Here is a 12,226-nt window from a genome sequence, read left to right on the forward strand (position 1 = left end):
TTTCAATGATCCCGTTTTGTTTGTTTGTTAAACGATGCCGTAAACCCCCAGAGCTGAAAAACGAATCCTCTTTTTTCCTCCTTGTGGCCCTGCTCCTGGAAAGATGCTGCAATCCCTCCCGCGCCCAGCCAGCTCACTGTTATTTATGTCTTCCAGTTGGGCTTCAGCTGGAAGATGAACATAAAAATAATGCAGGGAGGATCAAGCAGAGGAGTGCCGGCCAGATCCTCAGCTGGGCGAGCTGGCAGAGCTCCCAGGCCAGCTCCAGCAATGCACTCCAACTGCTGACCTGGCCTTTAATTACATTAATTATTAATAAATTATATTCTGCCATCTTTCCCAAAATGAACTTCTTGCTGCCTGCCCATCGGCAGCCGAATATTACTTTTTAGTGGCACAGCCAGCATCGTGACTGGGAGGGAAAGAGCTGAGCTCTCCTCTGGAGGGGTTTGCAAGTTATTAGCAAATTAATTAGGAAATTGTGGGTTTAGGAGGTTATAGTAAGTGGTGAGGATGCTGTCAGGCTGCCTGGTAGGAAAGTGGACCAGGAGCCACGGCTTTGGGTGTGCAGTGGACTTCCTGGGGATGGCAGGAACAGCACAGGCTGGGACTGGCTTCTGTTTGTGTGTGCAAATGCAATAAATTTGGCAGCAGGGAGCAGAAAATCTGCTGCCCTAAGACGAGAGGGAAATGATAGCTGACGAGCTGTTTAAACCCAGCTGATTTTTGCCCTTTTGCAACAGGGCAATCAAGGTGAGTCCTTGTGCAGGCAGCTGCAGCGCCAGCTTTTTGCCTTGCCCAAGAGATGCGGGCATTGCCGAGGGAGCTCCGTTGGGTGCTGCACCACCTGACTGCTCCTGCTCGGCTCTGGCAGTGCTGGTGGCCGTGGCCATGCAGTGTTGCCTTCTGTTTTCCTCTTTCCCTTGGCTTTTGGCACGGGAGAGACTTGTAGTGCTTGGGTGATCATTCAATAGCTGGCTAACGGCAGCGGCCAGGTCCGTACGGGACGTCTGTCCTGTGCCACGTGAGTCTCCTGGGATGCTATCGCAGTGCCTACCCTTGAGCAGATGCCACCCCCATGGCACCAGGGCTTGACACTGTCACTAGATGCTGTCACCAGATATTTTTCATCTGCAGCTTTAGGTAATGTTTGCAAACCCTCCCTGCCTTTCCCAGGGGGAAGAGGAGCTCTTTGCTCCCTTTAAAGAGCTCCAGCTCCCTTGAGCAGATGCAAAGTCTGAGTCTGTGCATGAAGTGAATGTTGGGGGGGGGTCTGTGGGTCCCTGTGCTTAGCACCACCGAGCTCAGCCCCCCAAAAAATGGGTGTGATGGGAAGCGGGGCAGGTCTGGCTGGACGGCAGATGTTGCACGCAGCATCCCGAAGCACTGGGATCTGCAGCTGGAATGAAAGGCTGGGTGGTGGAGCGGTGCCAGCCCCCTCCCACTGTGCTTGAGGGGGTGGTGGTGGGGGTGGTGTTTTACGAGCCCCAGGAGGAAGCACTCATTAAAGTCTGGGATTTGAGACTATCGTTAGCGGCCAAGCCGGCAGTGTTGTGTAACGTGATGTAAGGCGCTGGGAACCAGGGCTCGCTGCCTCAATATTTCCGAAGCACTGGAGCGTGGTTGTGTCCAGCTGATAAGGGAGCAGGAGGAAGAGCTGGAGGAAGAAACCCAGCAGGAAAAGCAGCTTTAAATGTGGGTTTTTTTGAGGAAGCGCATGCGCCTTGGAAGGGTGGTGGTCGGTGGCTGTCATTTCATGGGGCTGCTTTCACCCATAACCACCGTGACATGCCAGGAGACCGGTGTCTCGGCCATGGAAGGTCTTCTAGTGTCAGCAGTGGTGTTGGGAGGCTTGGGCCACTCCAGAAGTGTGGTTTTTGCAGGGAAGAGGCAAGATGGTGGGTGCTGGGGGGGGTTTGCAGAGAAGAGCAGAGATGGGGACGTGGCAGGGTGGCAATGCATTGAGCAGGAGAGCCAGGGGGTGTGATGCTTGCTGCCCCAATGACCACATACCTGCAGCTCTAGAGCCTGGCAGCTCCGCTCCAAAAGAAGAGAAAAAGATACCTGCCCTCCTGCCCGCTCGCTGGCTGGAGAAGGGATGCAGGCGCTTGCTGCTTGTGATGGTGAGGAGGGTCCGAGCCACAGCAGAGGAGCACGTGTCACTGCAGAGCTGCAGCCAGGGTGGGTGGGATGGTGGGGGCTTCCTGGGAGCCTGCTTGGGTCCTCTGCTCACTGTCTGTCCCATGCAGAGCTCCTGCCTTTGCTGCTTGTCCTGGCAAACCAGGCTTGAACCACAGTTTTGCTCAGGTGCAACCGGGGAAGGTGATGGGCAGGGCTGGCAGGCAGGTCACCTGTCCCACCAGCATCCCTGCACAGCAGGGCTGGGGCAGCAGGGATTTTGCAGAGGGAGATGATGCTTGGTGTGGCTGGTCCATGAGAGAGGGTGGAAGGCACCTGGTGTGGTGTGAGTAACCCCCTTGGCCGCGGTGCTGCTGCCTGCTCGCTGGGCTGGCTGCTCTTGTGGCAGGTGGTCCCCTAAAATAAGAACTTCCTCAAGGTCCCATTACCACACCACCCAATGTCTTGGTTGCCACTGATGGCGCCTCTTTTCGCCTTTCTTTTTTTGCCTTGTGGGTTATAGACGTGCAAAATTAAGCTTTCAAAGCAGAAAGGAGGCATCCCAGGGCAGAACACTGGTTTAGTGTGGGCTGGACCCCTCCTTGCTGCAGGCTGGGTGCTGCCATGTGCCTGCACCACGTAGGGACATGGTGACCAACAAAAGTCAGTCCCTGCCCTGGAGACCAGGCAGTTGAAATAAAAACCGAGAGGAGAGAGCACAAAGTGAGGTGCAAACCGGTGGCCCCAAGCCTTGGGGCAGAGCCCGGCTGTGCTGGCATGTCTGGGGTTTGCTGTCCCTCTTCCCCAGGGTGGTGGGTGCTGCTGGTCCCACCTGACGGAGCTGCTCTGCTCTTGTCCTTGTAGTTGGTGACAAGGTGCCTGCGGACATCCGGATCATCGAAATACGGTCCACCACCCTGCGGGTTGACCAGTCCATCCTCACAGGTGAGTGCAGGCGTGGGGGGAGGGGGGAGGTGGCTGCTGAAGGCAGAGCTTTCCCTTTGCCATCTTCCTGGAGCTAAATTTTGGGACTGATACGGGGGGAAGTGCTTTGCTGGGGTGGGAGAACGGGATGGAGGACCTGGGGAGGTCCTGCATCGTCTGGAAGTCATGGCACAGGGGAGATGCTCCTGGTGCTTGGGCATCCCTCCTGCAAAACACAAACTGTGGGGTTGCACGGGGGGCTGCGAGCTCCCTGCCCATGCTCCCCCTGTGCAGCTGTAGCAGGATGACCGCTGGCACATGAGGCCTCATGACTTCAGGGAGAGGTGACAATATTGGGGGCTTTTTTTTTTTTTTTAAGCACTGGAAAAGCCCGTAAAGCTGTTAATTCTTGAAGTATCATGGATTCTCTTCCTCTCTGCTGTCGGGGAAGGCCAGTCAATGATCAGATGGCAAGAAGAGTTTCTAGTATTTCAGCTCTCTTGTGTGGTTTTGTAAACATATTGAGTTAGGAGATGACAGCAGAGAAGGAAAAGCAATCAGAAAAAGTGTTAAAACATGGGGAAAGGAGCCCAGTCCTCTCAAAAGACAGCAAGGGGAGATACAGCAAAAAAGGCAAATCTGCAAAGAACCAAATATAAACCTTCATCAGAACAGCTTTGGGCACCTTGGCTGTTGTCCTGCCCTACAGTCCCCACCTGACCCGGCAAACCCGTGTTGCAAGCCGGCGGGCTCCCTGGCCCGGGGATTTGCCCCGACCCATGGGGCTGGATGGGAGCTCGTGGCCACTAGCGTTCCACGTGGGTTGTTTTTCTGCAGCCCCCATCTTCAGAGTGCCTTGGCCCAGTTCTGACATTCCCAGGATGGATGTTTTGATGGTTTGGTGGCAAAGTGGCACTTTAGGAAGCGGTGGGGGTTGCGATGCAGGCTCAGAACGGTGTCAAGTGGAGGCTGGAGAGAAAACGCGGGGTGGTTCATCTCACCCCTCTTGTTTCGGTAGGGGAGTCTGTGTCGGTGATCAAACATGCTGACCCCATCCCTGACCCCCGGGCTGTCAACCAGGACAAGAAGAACATGCTTTTCTCCGTAAGTCCTTTACACCTGCCCCCACTTCTGTGGTTTTCCAAAGAGCTGCCAAGTGAAGAGGCTGATGGACATGGGAGATCTCTGAGCAGTGAAAGGGAGTGCATGCATGAGAAAGACCCGAATCTGTAAAGAGAGCCCACAAATCCATAAAAATAAGGACCTGCTTCATCTGGATTTTGTTTGGGTTGTGGCACATGACACCCTTAAATGCCTTGCGCAATCTCAGTGGGTTTTCCACCAAGTAGGATGCATTATAGGTGGGGAAAAGGTTTGTGGCTGAGCCTGGAGCTATTGCAAATTTATGTTGCCTGCTTGTTCATTCTCCTCTCAGGCAGAAGTTAAGTCCTTGAAGGGCGAGGGAGTTTGCAGGAGGGGCCTCCTGCTGCTTTTGGGTGGCTTTTTATAAAACCCCAGAATGTCTCATTTTCCCCTTAACCAAGATCTGTGTTCTCCTTTCACAACAAGCGACCCATTTCCTCGCTCAGGCTGAGAGATTTCATGCCCACGTATCCCCTCTGGCCCCTTTCTTCCCTCCCAGGGCACCAACATCGCAGCTGGGAAGGCTGTAGGGGTCGTCATTGCGACAGGGGTGTACACCGAGATCGGGAAAATCCGAAACCAGATGGTGGAGACGGAGCCCGAGAAGACCCCGCTGCAGCAGAAGCTGGATGAGTTCAGCCAGCAGCTCTCCAAGGTGATCTTCCTGGTGTGCATCACCGTCTGGGTCATCAACATCAGCCACTTCAGTGACCCTGTCCACGGCGGCTCCTGGTTTCGAGGGGCCATCTACTATTTCAAGATTTCGGTGGCGCTGGCGGTGGCTGCCATTCCCGAGGGTCTCCCAGCCGTCATCACCACCTGCCTGGCGCTGGGCACGCGCCGCATGGCCAAGAAGAATGCCATCGTACGGAGCCTGCCCTCGGTGGAGACCCTGGGCTGCACCTCCGTCATCTGCTCTGACAAGACCGGCACCCTCACCACCAACCAGATGTCCGTCTGCCGGGTGAGTGCCGGGGGTGTTTAGGGGTTTGAGGTGCGGGGGGGATGCTCTGTAAGCCCCCCAGCGCTCTGCATCGCTCCATCCCCATCCTGGGGGAGCGGACAGGCTTTGCTGTCCTCACCAGACCTGTTTCCCATGAGGAATTGCAGGTGAGCGTGTAAGATGGTTTGCCTGACCAGGGCTGGCAAGGCTTATGGCTTCTTTTGGCATGGTTGTAATTAGAAAACTCACTTTTACGAGCACACCGGTTTGGAGGTGCTGTGTTGCAGACTTACTTCAGTGCTCCCTCTCCAGAGAGCGTTCCTTCCTGCTGGGACGTGGCATTGAGACGTTGCTCCTGGAGATGCCAATGGAATCTGCCATGTCCACTCCCTTGCCCTCTTTGCCCCTCTTTTTAACCAAACCAGTGAGTAATCCTGGACCGTGCAAAATTAAGAAGCCCGGACCTGTGAGGCCAGAACTTTGAGGGTCACTGCAATGTGTGGGTCTTGGAAAGCCCGTGTAGAAATCCAGGGGTTAAGAGAAGATGCCCGTGACCTGGTGAAAAGGTGCCTCAGTTACCCATCCTGGCAGCAGGATGCATGCAGCCGGGTGCTTCTGATGGAGGGAGCCCTGGGGGGGTTGGCAAAGAGGTCGGAGACCCCTGGTCTACCAGAGAGCTTTGCTCCTGCACGCCTGGCTGTGTGGAGAGATGATCGTTAGGAAAGCCTGGACCATCCGAGTATGTCTCAGTTTCCCTATTAATCCTCGAGTCTCGGGAAAGCTTTTTTTTTTTTCATGGCCTTGGCGCGTCGGTTTTGTAGGAGAACCTTGGAAAATGTGGTGCTGTGGGGAAAAATGGCCCTGGCCACTGTCCCTCCTCTCTGACACTTGGGCAGGGTGGTGGGAAGCCGGGACCGTGCTGCAAGCTGGCCGTGGGCTTTGGCCGCTGGTTTGCTCAGCACGAACTACAGATGACTGGAAACGTCTGATATTTCTGCCCTGAAAATGATTTAAAATGAGACGTGCTGGGACGGGGCAGTGACCGAGCTGCCCGCGTCTCCCACGAGGAGCAGGTTCAGAAAGACCCAGGGATGCAGGGGAGCAGGTCAGGGGTGAACAGTGTTCGGGGTCTCTTTAGCTCTGCAGAGCACAGAAGGAGCGGTGGGAGTGAGCGTGCCTTCCCCACACCACGTCCTACCGGAGCATCTGCTCCTTGGGGAGAAGTGTCACCATCTCCCGCAGCGTGTGGGTCGGGAGAGACGGGATTAGCGCTGCTGAGACAGGGGGAGGGCAAGAGGGGCAGCGGCACGCAAGAAGGTTTTAGCATCCATCGTCGTTTGCAGAATGGACCCAGCAACTTTGCAAAAAAGCCAAATTCAATTGAAAATTCATTGTATCCTCCACCCCATCTCCCCACACCCCCGTTCCGATATCCGTGTGATTCACTTGGCTGCATCCTGGCTCCCAGGGCGCGATCCGGAGTGCCGGGCTGGCGGCAGGGCGCGCAGCCGTTGATGTTTAACGGGCAGGGATTCCCGTGCTGACGCAGGCGGCTCTGCCGAGCAGTGCAGGGAAGTGTCAATATTTGTGCTGGGCGGCCACTGGTGTGTCCTGGCCGTGCTCCTGCACCAAGCGGGTGAAAAAGCCACGAAAACCTATCGATAACCTGGAAAAATATATTAATTGAGTGTGATTTCATTAACTCACGTTAAATTTGGGTGAGCGCAGCTGCTCGGCCGCAGGGTACGCTGCCAAGCAGCACTTGCCCTTTGCATCTTGCTGCTGGCATCAGGTCTGTAGAGCTGTAAAGTGACTCTGGAAAAGCCTCGGGGCTGTTTTAAAAGTTTTTTTCAGGGCTGCGCTGCCGGCGCTGGGTCCCGCTGCGTGCCTGGGTCTGGTGGCCGAGGTGCCGCCAGCTCAGCAGGACACCTGTGGATCCCGGGTGATTGGCAGGGGCAAATCTGTGCCCCCCAGGTGCCCATGGGCATGAAGTGCCCACTGGAGTGCTTTGTGCTGGGGGGCATCTGTCTGTCTGGGGTGGCCGAGGCTTTGGTGCTTTTGCTCCGACCTCAAGTGCACCGGAGGTTACAGCTATGCAGTAAAGCCCCAAACTCACTCAGTAAATCAGATTAAACCTGTGGTTTGTGTCACTCACCTTCTGGTCAACCGGGGGTCACCGAGACCACCGTCTCATCCAGCCCACAGCAGGGAGCATCCAGGAGCAGCCCCCTCCCAACCATTAGCTGACCCTGTAGCTGGGAGCGATGGGAGCCTGGCAGGGGGAGAGGGGGCAGAGGAGCATTGCAGCTCTGCTCTTGCACATTTAAATCACTCGCCTAAAACTTGCAGCACCCTTTTATGCATCGTAACTTAATTTTCCAGGAGCCACGAGGGTGGTGCTGGAAAATGGGGACCAGAAGCGGAGATGTGAGTGCAGCTGTGCAGGCTCAGGGATGCTGTGTGGGGGCAGAGTGGGACAGGGCTGGAGGGGGGAGATGCTGGCACCCCATGTCTGGAAGAGGGAGGAGGATGGTGATGTTTGGCTGTCTCCGAGATGGCTGGTGTTCTGGGGAACAAGGGCAGAAAGGGGTTTATTTTCAAATAAACCTTGTAGCAGAGCCTGGATTTGCAAACTCCCATCTCGGGTGCAGCCGCCCAGGAGCCGTGCAGGTGCCATTTGCTTGGTTTCAGCAGTTTTGTCTGTCCAGACCAGTCCCTAGTTAGTGGGAAACATGACTGGGGGGTTCCCAGGGTGGGTGGCTGAGCCACCGGCTGTGGCAGTCGCCGGTGGGTGCCTGTCAGCCAGGGCTGCTCCAGTGCTGGAGGAGAACGATGCTGCTCTGTGGGCTGGTTGATGGGTATGTGACTGATGATTACAGGCTCTTCCTGTTCCAGACAGCAATCCTGTCTTGTCTGCCTTCTAATGAGTAGTTCTTTATAAAGATATTACAGAAATGTGGGGACGTATCCTTCACATCTCTCTTCCCCGCCAGCCTGCAGCTGATGCCGTGTGCCGCTCCAGGGACAGTGCATCTGTGAGTGCCCGGGGTTTTCTAAAAATACACGCCAGCAGCTCCGGGGCCAGGCGAGATCCGTGGGGCAGGAGGGAGCGATGGCTGGAACTCTTCTGGAGCAGGGTGCGCTCTTCAGAAGCACAGAGTGACGTTTTCCTTCCCATCCCTCTATTGCGTTGAACCCCCAAATTGCCGGCGGGGCTTGAAAAGGGTTCAGGGCAGGGGGTGAGCAGCGGGAAGCCCTGGGGTGGTGCTGGCTGGGTGCTGGAGATGCTGTTCACCGTAGCCAGGGGTCTGGGGGTCTGGCAGCCCCTCTGCCAGCATCTCTCTCCAGCACCCCCCCCAGCTGCTCTGTGGCACGCACTTCGCCACCTCTTTCTATTGCTGCTCTTATTATTATTGATATTATTTTTGTGATGAAAACCTTACCCAGCCTCTTTAGGGATTAAGACACAGCTATTTCCTCCGGGCTGTTTCCACTGCCTGCAAACCTGCTCCCTTTTCAGCCTGGAATTCTGCCGAAATATCGCGCCAAAAACCTGCAAACACCTTTGAGATGCCCCAGCCACCCCCTCGCTCTGCCAGTCACGCAAGCTGGGAGCAGGCAGGAAATTTGATATAACCTCTGGTTGCTGTGGGTTACACAGGACCTTTTTTAAATAGGCATGGAAAAAAATAAAGGGCCTGGAATGATTTTGATTTTTTTTTCTTTTCCTTTTTTTTTTTAATAAGAAAGTCGCTATTGTGAAAGTAGCAATTGTTTTGTAGCCATGAGCATTTGAAAACAAACAGACCCATATCAGGCAGAACCACTGGTGGCTGGGGTGGATGCTCTCAGATTTTTTTAATAAATTGAGTTTGGGCAGTGTTTCTGGGCACGGGAGTCCATTTTCTGAAAAGACCAGGAGGTTTTTGGCTTGCTGGAAGGCCGATGGCATTGGACATCTCAAAAAGAGATGAAGGATACTCAGTCTTCAGAGGTCGCTTTTGGTGTTGGCTCCAGCTGGGCTCCTTCGTTCCTGGAGTTCATCATCTCAGGGAGGTTCGGTCACCAAAGGAGATAGGATGTGGTTTGTCTCTCTTCATCGAGGTGCTTCATTGCATTAGTGTTTGCACCTCCCACCAGAGGAGCTCAGTGCCTCATGGGACACCTCATCTGCAACTCGTTGGCTTGTGATTTTCTTTGAAAAACCTTCAGGGATGCTGAGGAGTCTCCAGGATGGGGGCTGGGGTGGGGAGCAGGGAGCAGGGAAGGACCTGAGCTGCAAATAGCTATGAAGCTGTGGAGCCATGGGGAGGTTGCTTTGGGCTCAGAATTATTTACACAGGAGACGTACACTTTGAACCTCCTGCTTTGATTTGCCCAAACCTGTAAAGTAAGGAAGTGAGAAAAGCCACCGTGGTGTCCTGGTGCTAAAACCCTGCCATAAACGTGCTTCCCTGAGCTTGACCTTTTTTGCTTGGCTTGGCCCTAAGCTTGCACCTGGGGACGCCAGGCTGCGCGGGAGGGTCTCACACCCACCAGCCAACGTGGCCGCACTGGTGGGGTGTCCTTGCATTATTAACAATAATTAATAATAAAGTAAATTAAGCTCTGCTAGTTGCCGGAGGAGGTGCAGAGGGGAGAGGAGTTGGGTGGTACCCAGAGCCATTACATCTCTGGTGCTGAGCGATGCCTTCCAATTTCTCCAGCATCTGTGGCTTCTTTCTCCTGGGGAACATCTCAAATAACCAGAGGAAAATAAATATTGGGAAAAAAAAGAATTAATTGAGATGGGGTGGAGGGACAGTTGTCCCTGCCCCCAGTTTCTGGAGCTGCCGAGCAGGCTCACAGAGCTGAGGAGAGCATCGCTTCCCTGCAGCCATCCCCCCTCCTGGCTGCTCCCCGCAGGCAATCATGACCCGGGAAATGCATTCGTCAAACCAATTTTATTTAGTTAGCTATTTATTATGTTACTTTTTGGCTTCAGCATGAATCATAAATAACGATTAAGCAGAAATGAGTGTCGCCGAGCTGTCGCCTTGGCTGGGGTCAGGCGCTGCTCTTGCTGCCGCTGGAGGCTGCCCCGAAGGGTGGGCTCTGTCGGGAGGGGGCAAAGGGGGGCTGGGAGAGCTCGCGGAGAGGGGAATTTTTATTGTATTTTAGTTTTTTGGAGGGTTGTTGCTCTCTAGCAGAAAGAGAGAAAGTAGAAGGAGTATGAAAGGCAAAAGTCACTGAAAATAGAGCGTGTGGGACTTTTAATGGCTCCCCAGGGCTTTATTACGGAGCTGCCATGCTGCCGGTGCCTGGAGCCAAGCTGTGATCCCAGTAAGGCGAGCTGGTGGCAGGGAGCAGGCTGGGAAAGGGTGGTGGGGCAGCTGGTCGGATCCTGCCCCACAGAGGCTTTCCAGGGCGGCTGGGGCAGGAGCGGAAACCTGGACCCGGTTCCTTCTCTGCTCCAAGAAAAACACAGGCACCTTCTTAGGAACTGGCTCGGCATCGCTCCTCTCCAATGGAAAAAAAGAGCTGGAGGAGGTGAACATGCTGAAGGCGGGGGAGGGCTTTGGGGACAGCCAGGAGTACTGGGTGACCAGGGAGGGGGCTGAACCCAGTGCCGGCGGGGCCAGCACTGGGCTGGTGCCGGCTGGCAGGTCTCTGGGCTGGGCACGTGGGTTGCCCCCAAAACCCGCTGCCTAACTCTCTGTCTGCATCCTTCCCCCTTGCAGATGTTCATTATGGAGAAGGTGGAGGGCACCCAGTGCAGCCTGCACGAGTTCAGCATCACCGGCTCCACCTACGCCCCCGAGGGAGAGATGTGAGTGCGGGTCACCTCCGCTTCGGGGGTGACACCAGGTGGCCCTGGGCTGGCAGCACGGGCAGGGGAAGCCGGGAGGGTCGAGCTGGTGGCCACATCTGGGGGACCCCAGGCTCACCCCACGAGCTGGGGAGAAGGGTGGGGGTCTGTGGCAGTCTGCAGCCACGCTGAGCCCTGCCGATGCGGAGGTACCCGCTGGGCGCTGGTGTTGGCCACGGTGGCTTGCACACGTTAGGTGGCTGCTCTGTGCTTGCGGTGGGAGCCAGGGCAACTGTCTCACCGCCTCTTGTTGCCAGCTCCTGCCCAGCACGATACGGGGAGCATGCACCCCAGCTCTGCCTGCTGCCATGCCACTGCTCAGCAGTGGGGCTCCCGCACGCTCGGCTCTCCCTTCGTTAGCCACCCCGAGGAAAACGAGCCCACTTTTGAACTGGAGAGGACTGCAAGTGTGGGAATAGTGATGAATGAAGCTTTTTTTGCATTACATGCTCATCCTCCAATTTTCTGAAGCCTGGACGCTTTCAGCATCAGCAGGCAGCTGCGGCCCCCACCCCACCCCAGGTTTGGCAGCTTGTCCAGGAGCTGTGCGGCTGGCCACACGCCTGCAAGCAGCTGCAAAATCCCCAGGGAAGCGCTGCCCGAGCCCTGCATCCTCCGCAGGGATGGCCGGGATGGCTGCTGTGCCTGGGGCACGATCCTGCTGGTGTCAGGATGTGTTCGGGGGAGAGGTGGGCTTTGCTGAGCTGCAGCTGAGGATGGAGAGTGGGAGTCGGGGGCTTTTCCCTGCTGTGTGTTACTACACACGTGGGGTTTTCTGCTGCTGTGTTTGTTTGTTCCTCCTCCTTTGAAAGGAGGTGATGCTCCCCAGTGCGAGGAGAGTCTGGGAAGAAGGAAGATGGGAAGCTCAGCCGGTGGTTGGAGCACTCTCTGCTCCCCTTCGCTTTGCTGTGTGATCCCAGGCACGTTCTTCACCGTGGTCCTTTCTGCTCATCTGTGGAGCAACTATAATTCATCCCAGCCTCAGACTTAATTTCATGAATATTTATAGAGCCAATTTGATCCTCGGCTAAGAATCTCCATTAACAAGTGAGCCAGGTCATAAGCTAATATCAATCAGTGCATTTCAATTAAATGAGGAGGACCGAGGGGCTGGACTCATGTCTGCTAACCCCTGAATCTCAGTGTCCCCCCTCTGGGGACTGCCTGCAGGGTGGCTCTGCACTGCTCTGCAACAATTTGTGGTGCTTTTGAGTTTTGCTTCAGCCCTGTGCTTTTGTTGCACGTCGAGG

At 55.4% G+C, this 12,226-nt stretch overlaps 1 protein-coding gene across 3 annotated transcripts in view; it reads left to right on the forward strand.

Annotated features, from left to right (window-relative positions):
• ATP2A3 (ATPase sarcoplasmic/endoplasmic reticulum Ca2+ transporting 3) overlaps positions 1-12,226 on the forward strand; it is a 58,975-nt gene that overhangs the window by 25,552 nt on the left and 21,197 nt on the right. For all 3 annotated transcript variants that reach the window (XM_080365281.1, XM_080365282.1, XM_080365283.1), the window contains exons 6-9: positions 2,983-3,063; positions 4,061-4,146; positions 4,685-5,149; positions 10,849-10,937. In XM_080365281.1, coding sequence (XP_080221407.1) covers positions 2,983-3,063; positions 4,061-4,146; positions 4,685-5,149; positions 10,849-10,937 — 721 coding nt within the window. The remainder of the gene's footprint in view (positions 1-2,982; positions 3,064-4,060; positions 4,147-4,684; positions 5,150-10,848; positions 10,938-12,226) is intronic.

This window comes from Falco punctatus (genome assembly GCF_963210335.1).
Source record: "Falco punctatus genome assembly, chromosome: 1".
Classification (NCBI taxonomy): Eukaryota; Metazoa; Chordata; class Aves; order Falconiformes; family Falconidae; genus Falco; species Falco punctatus.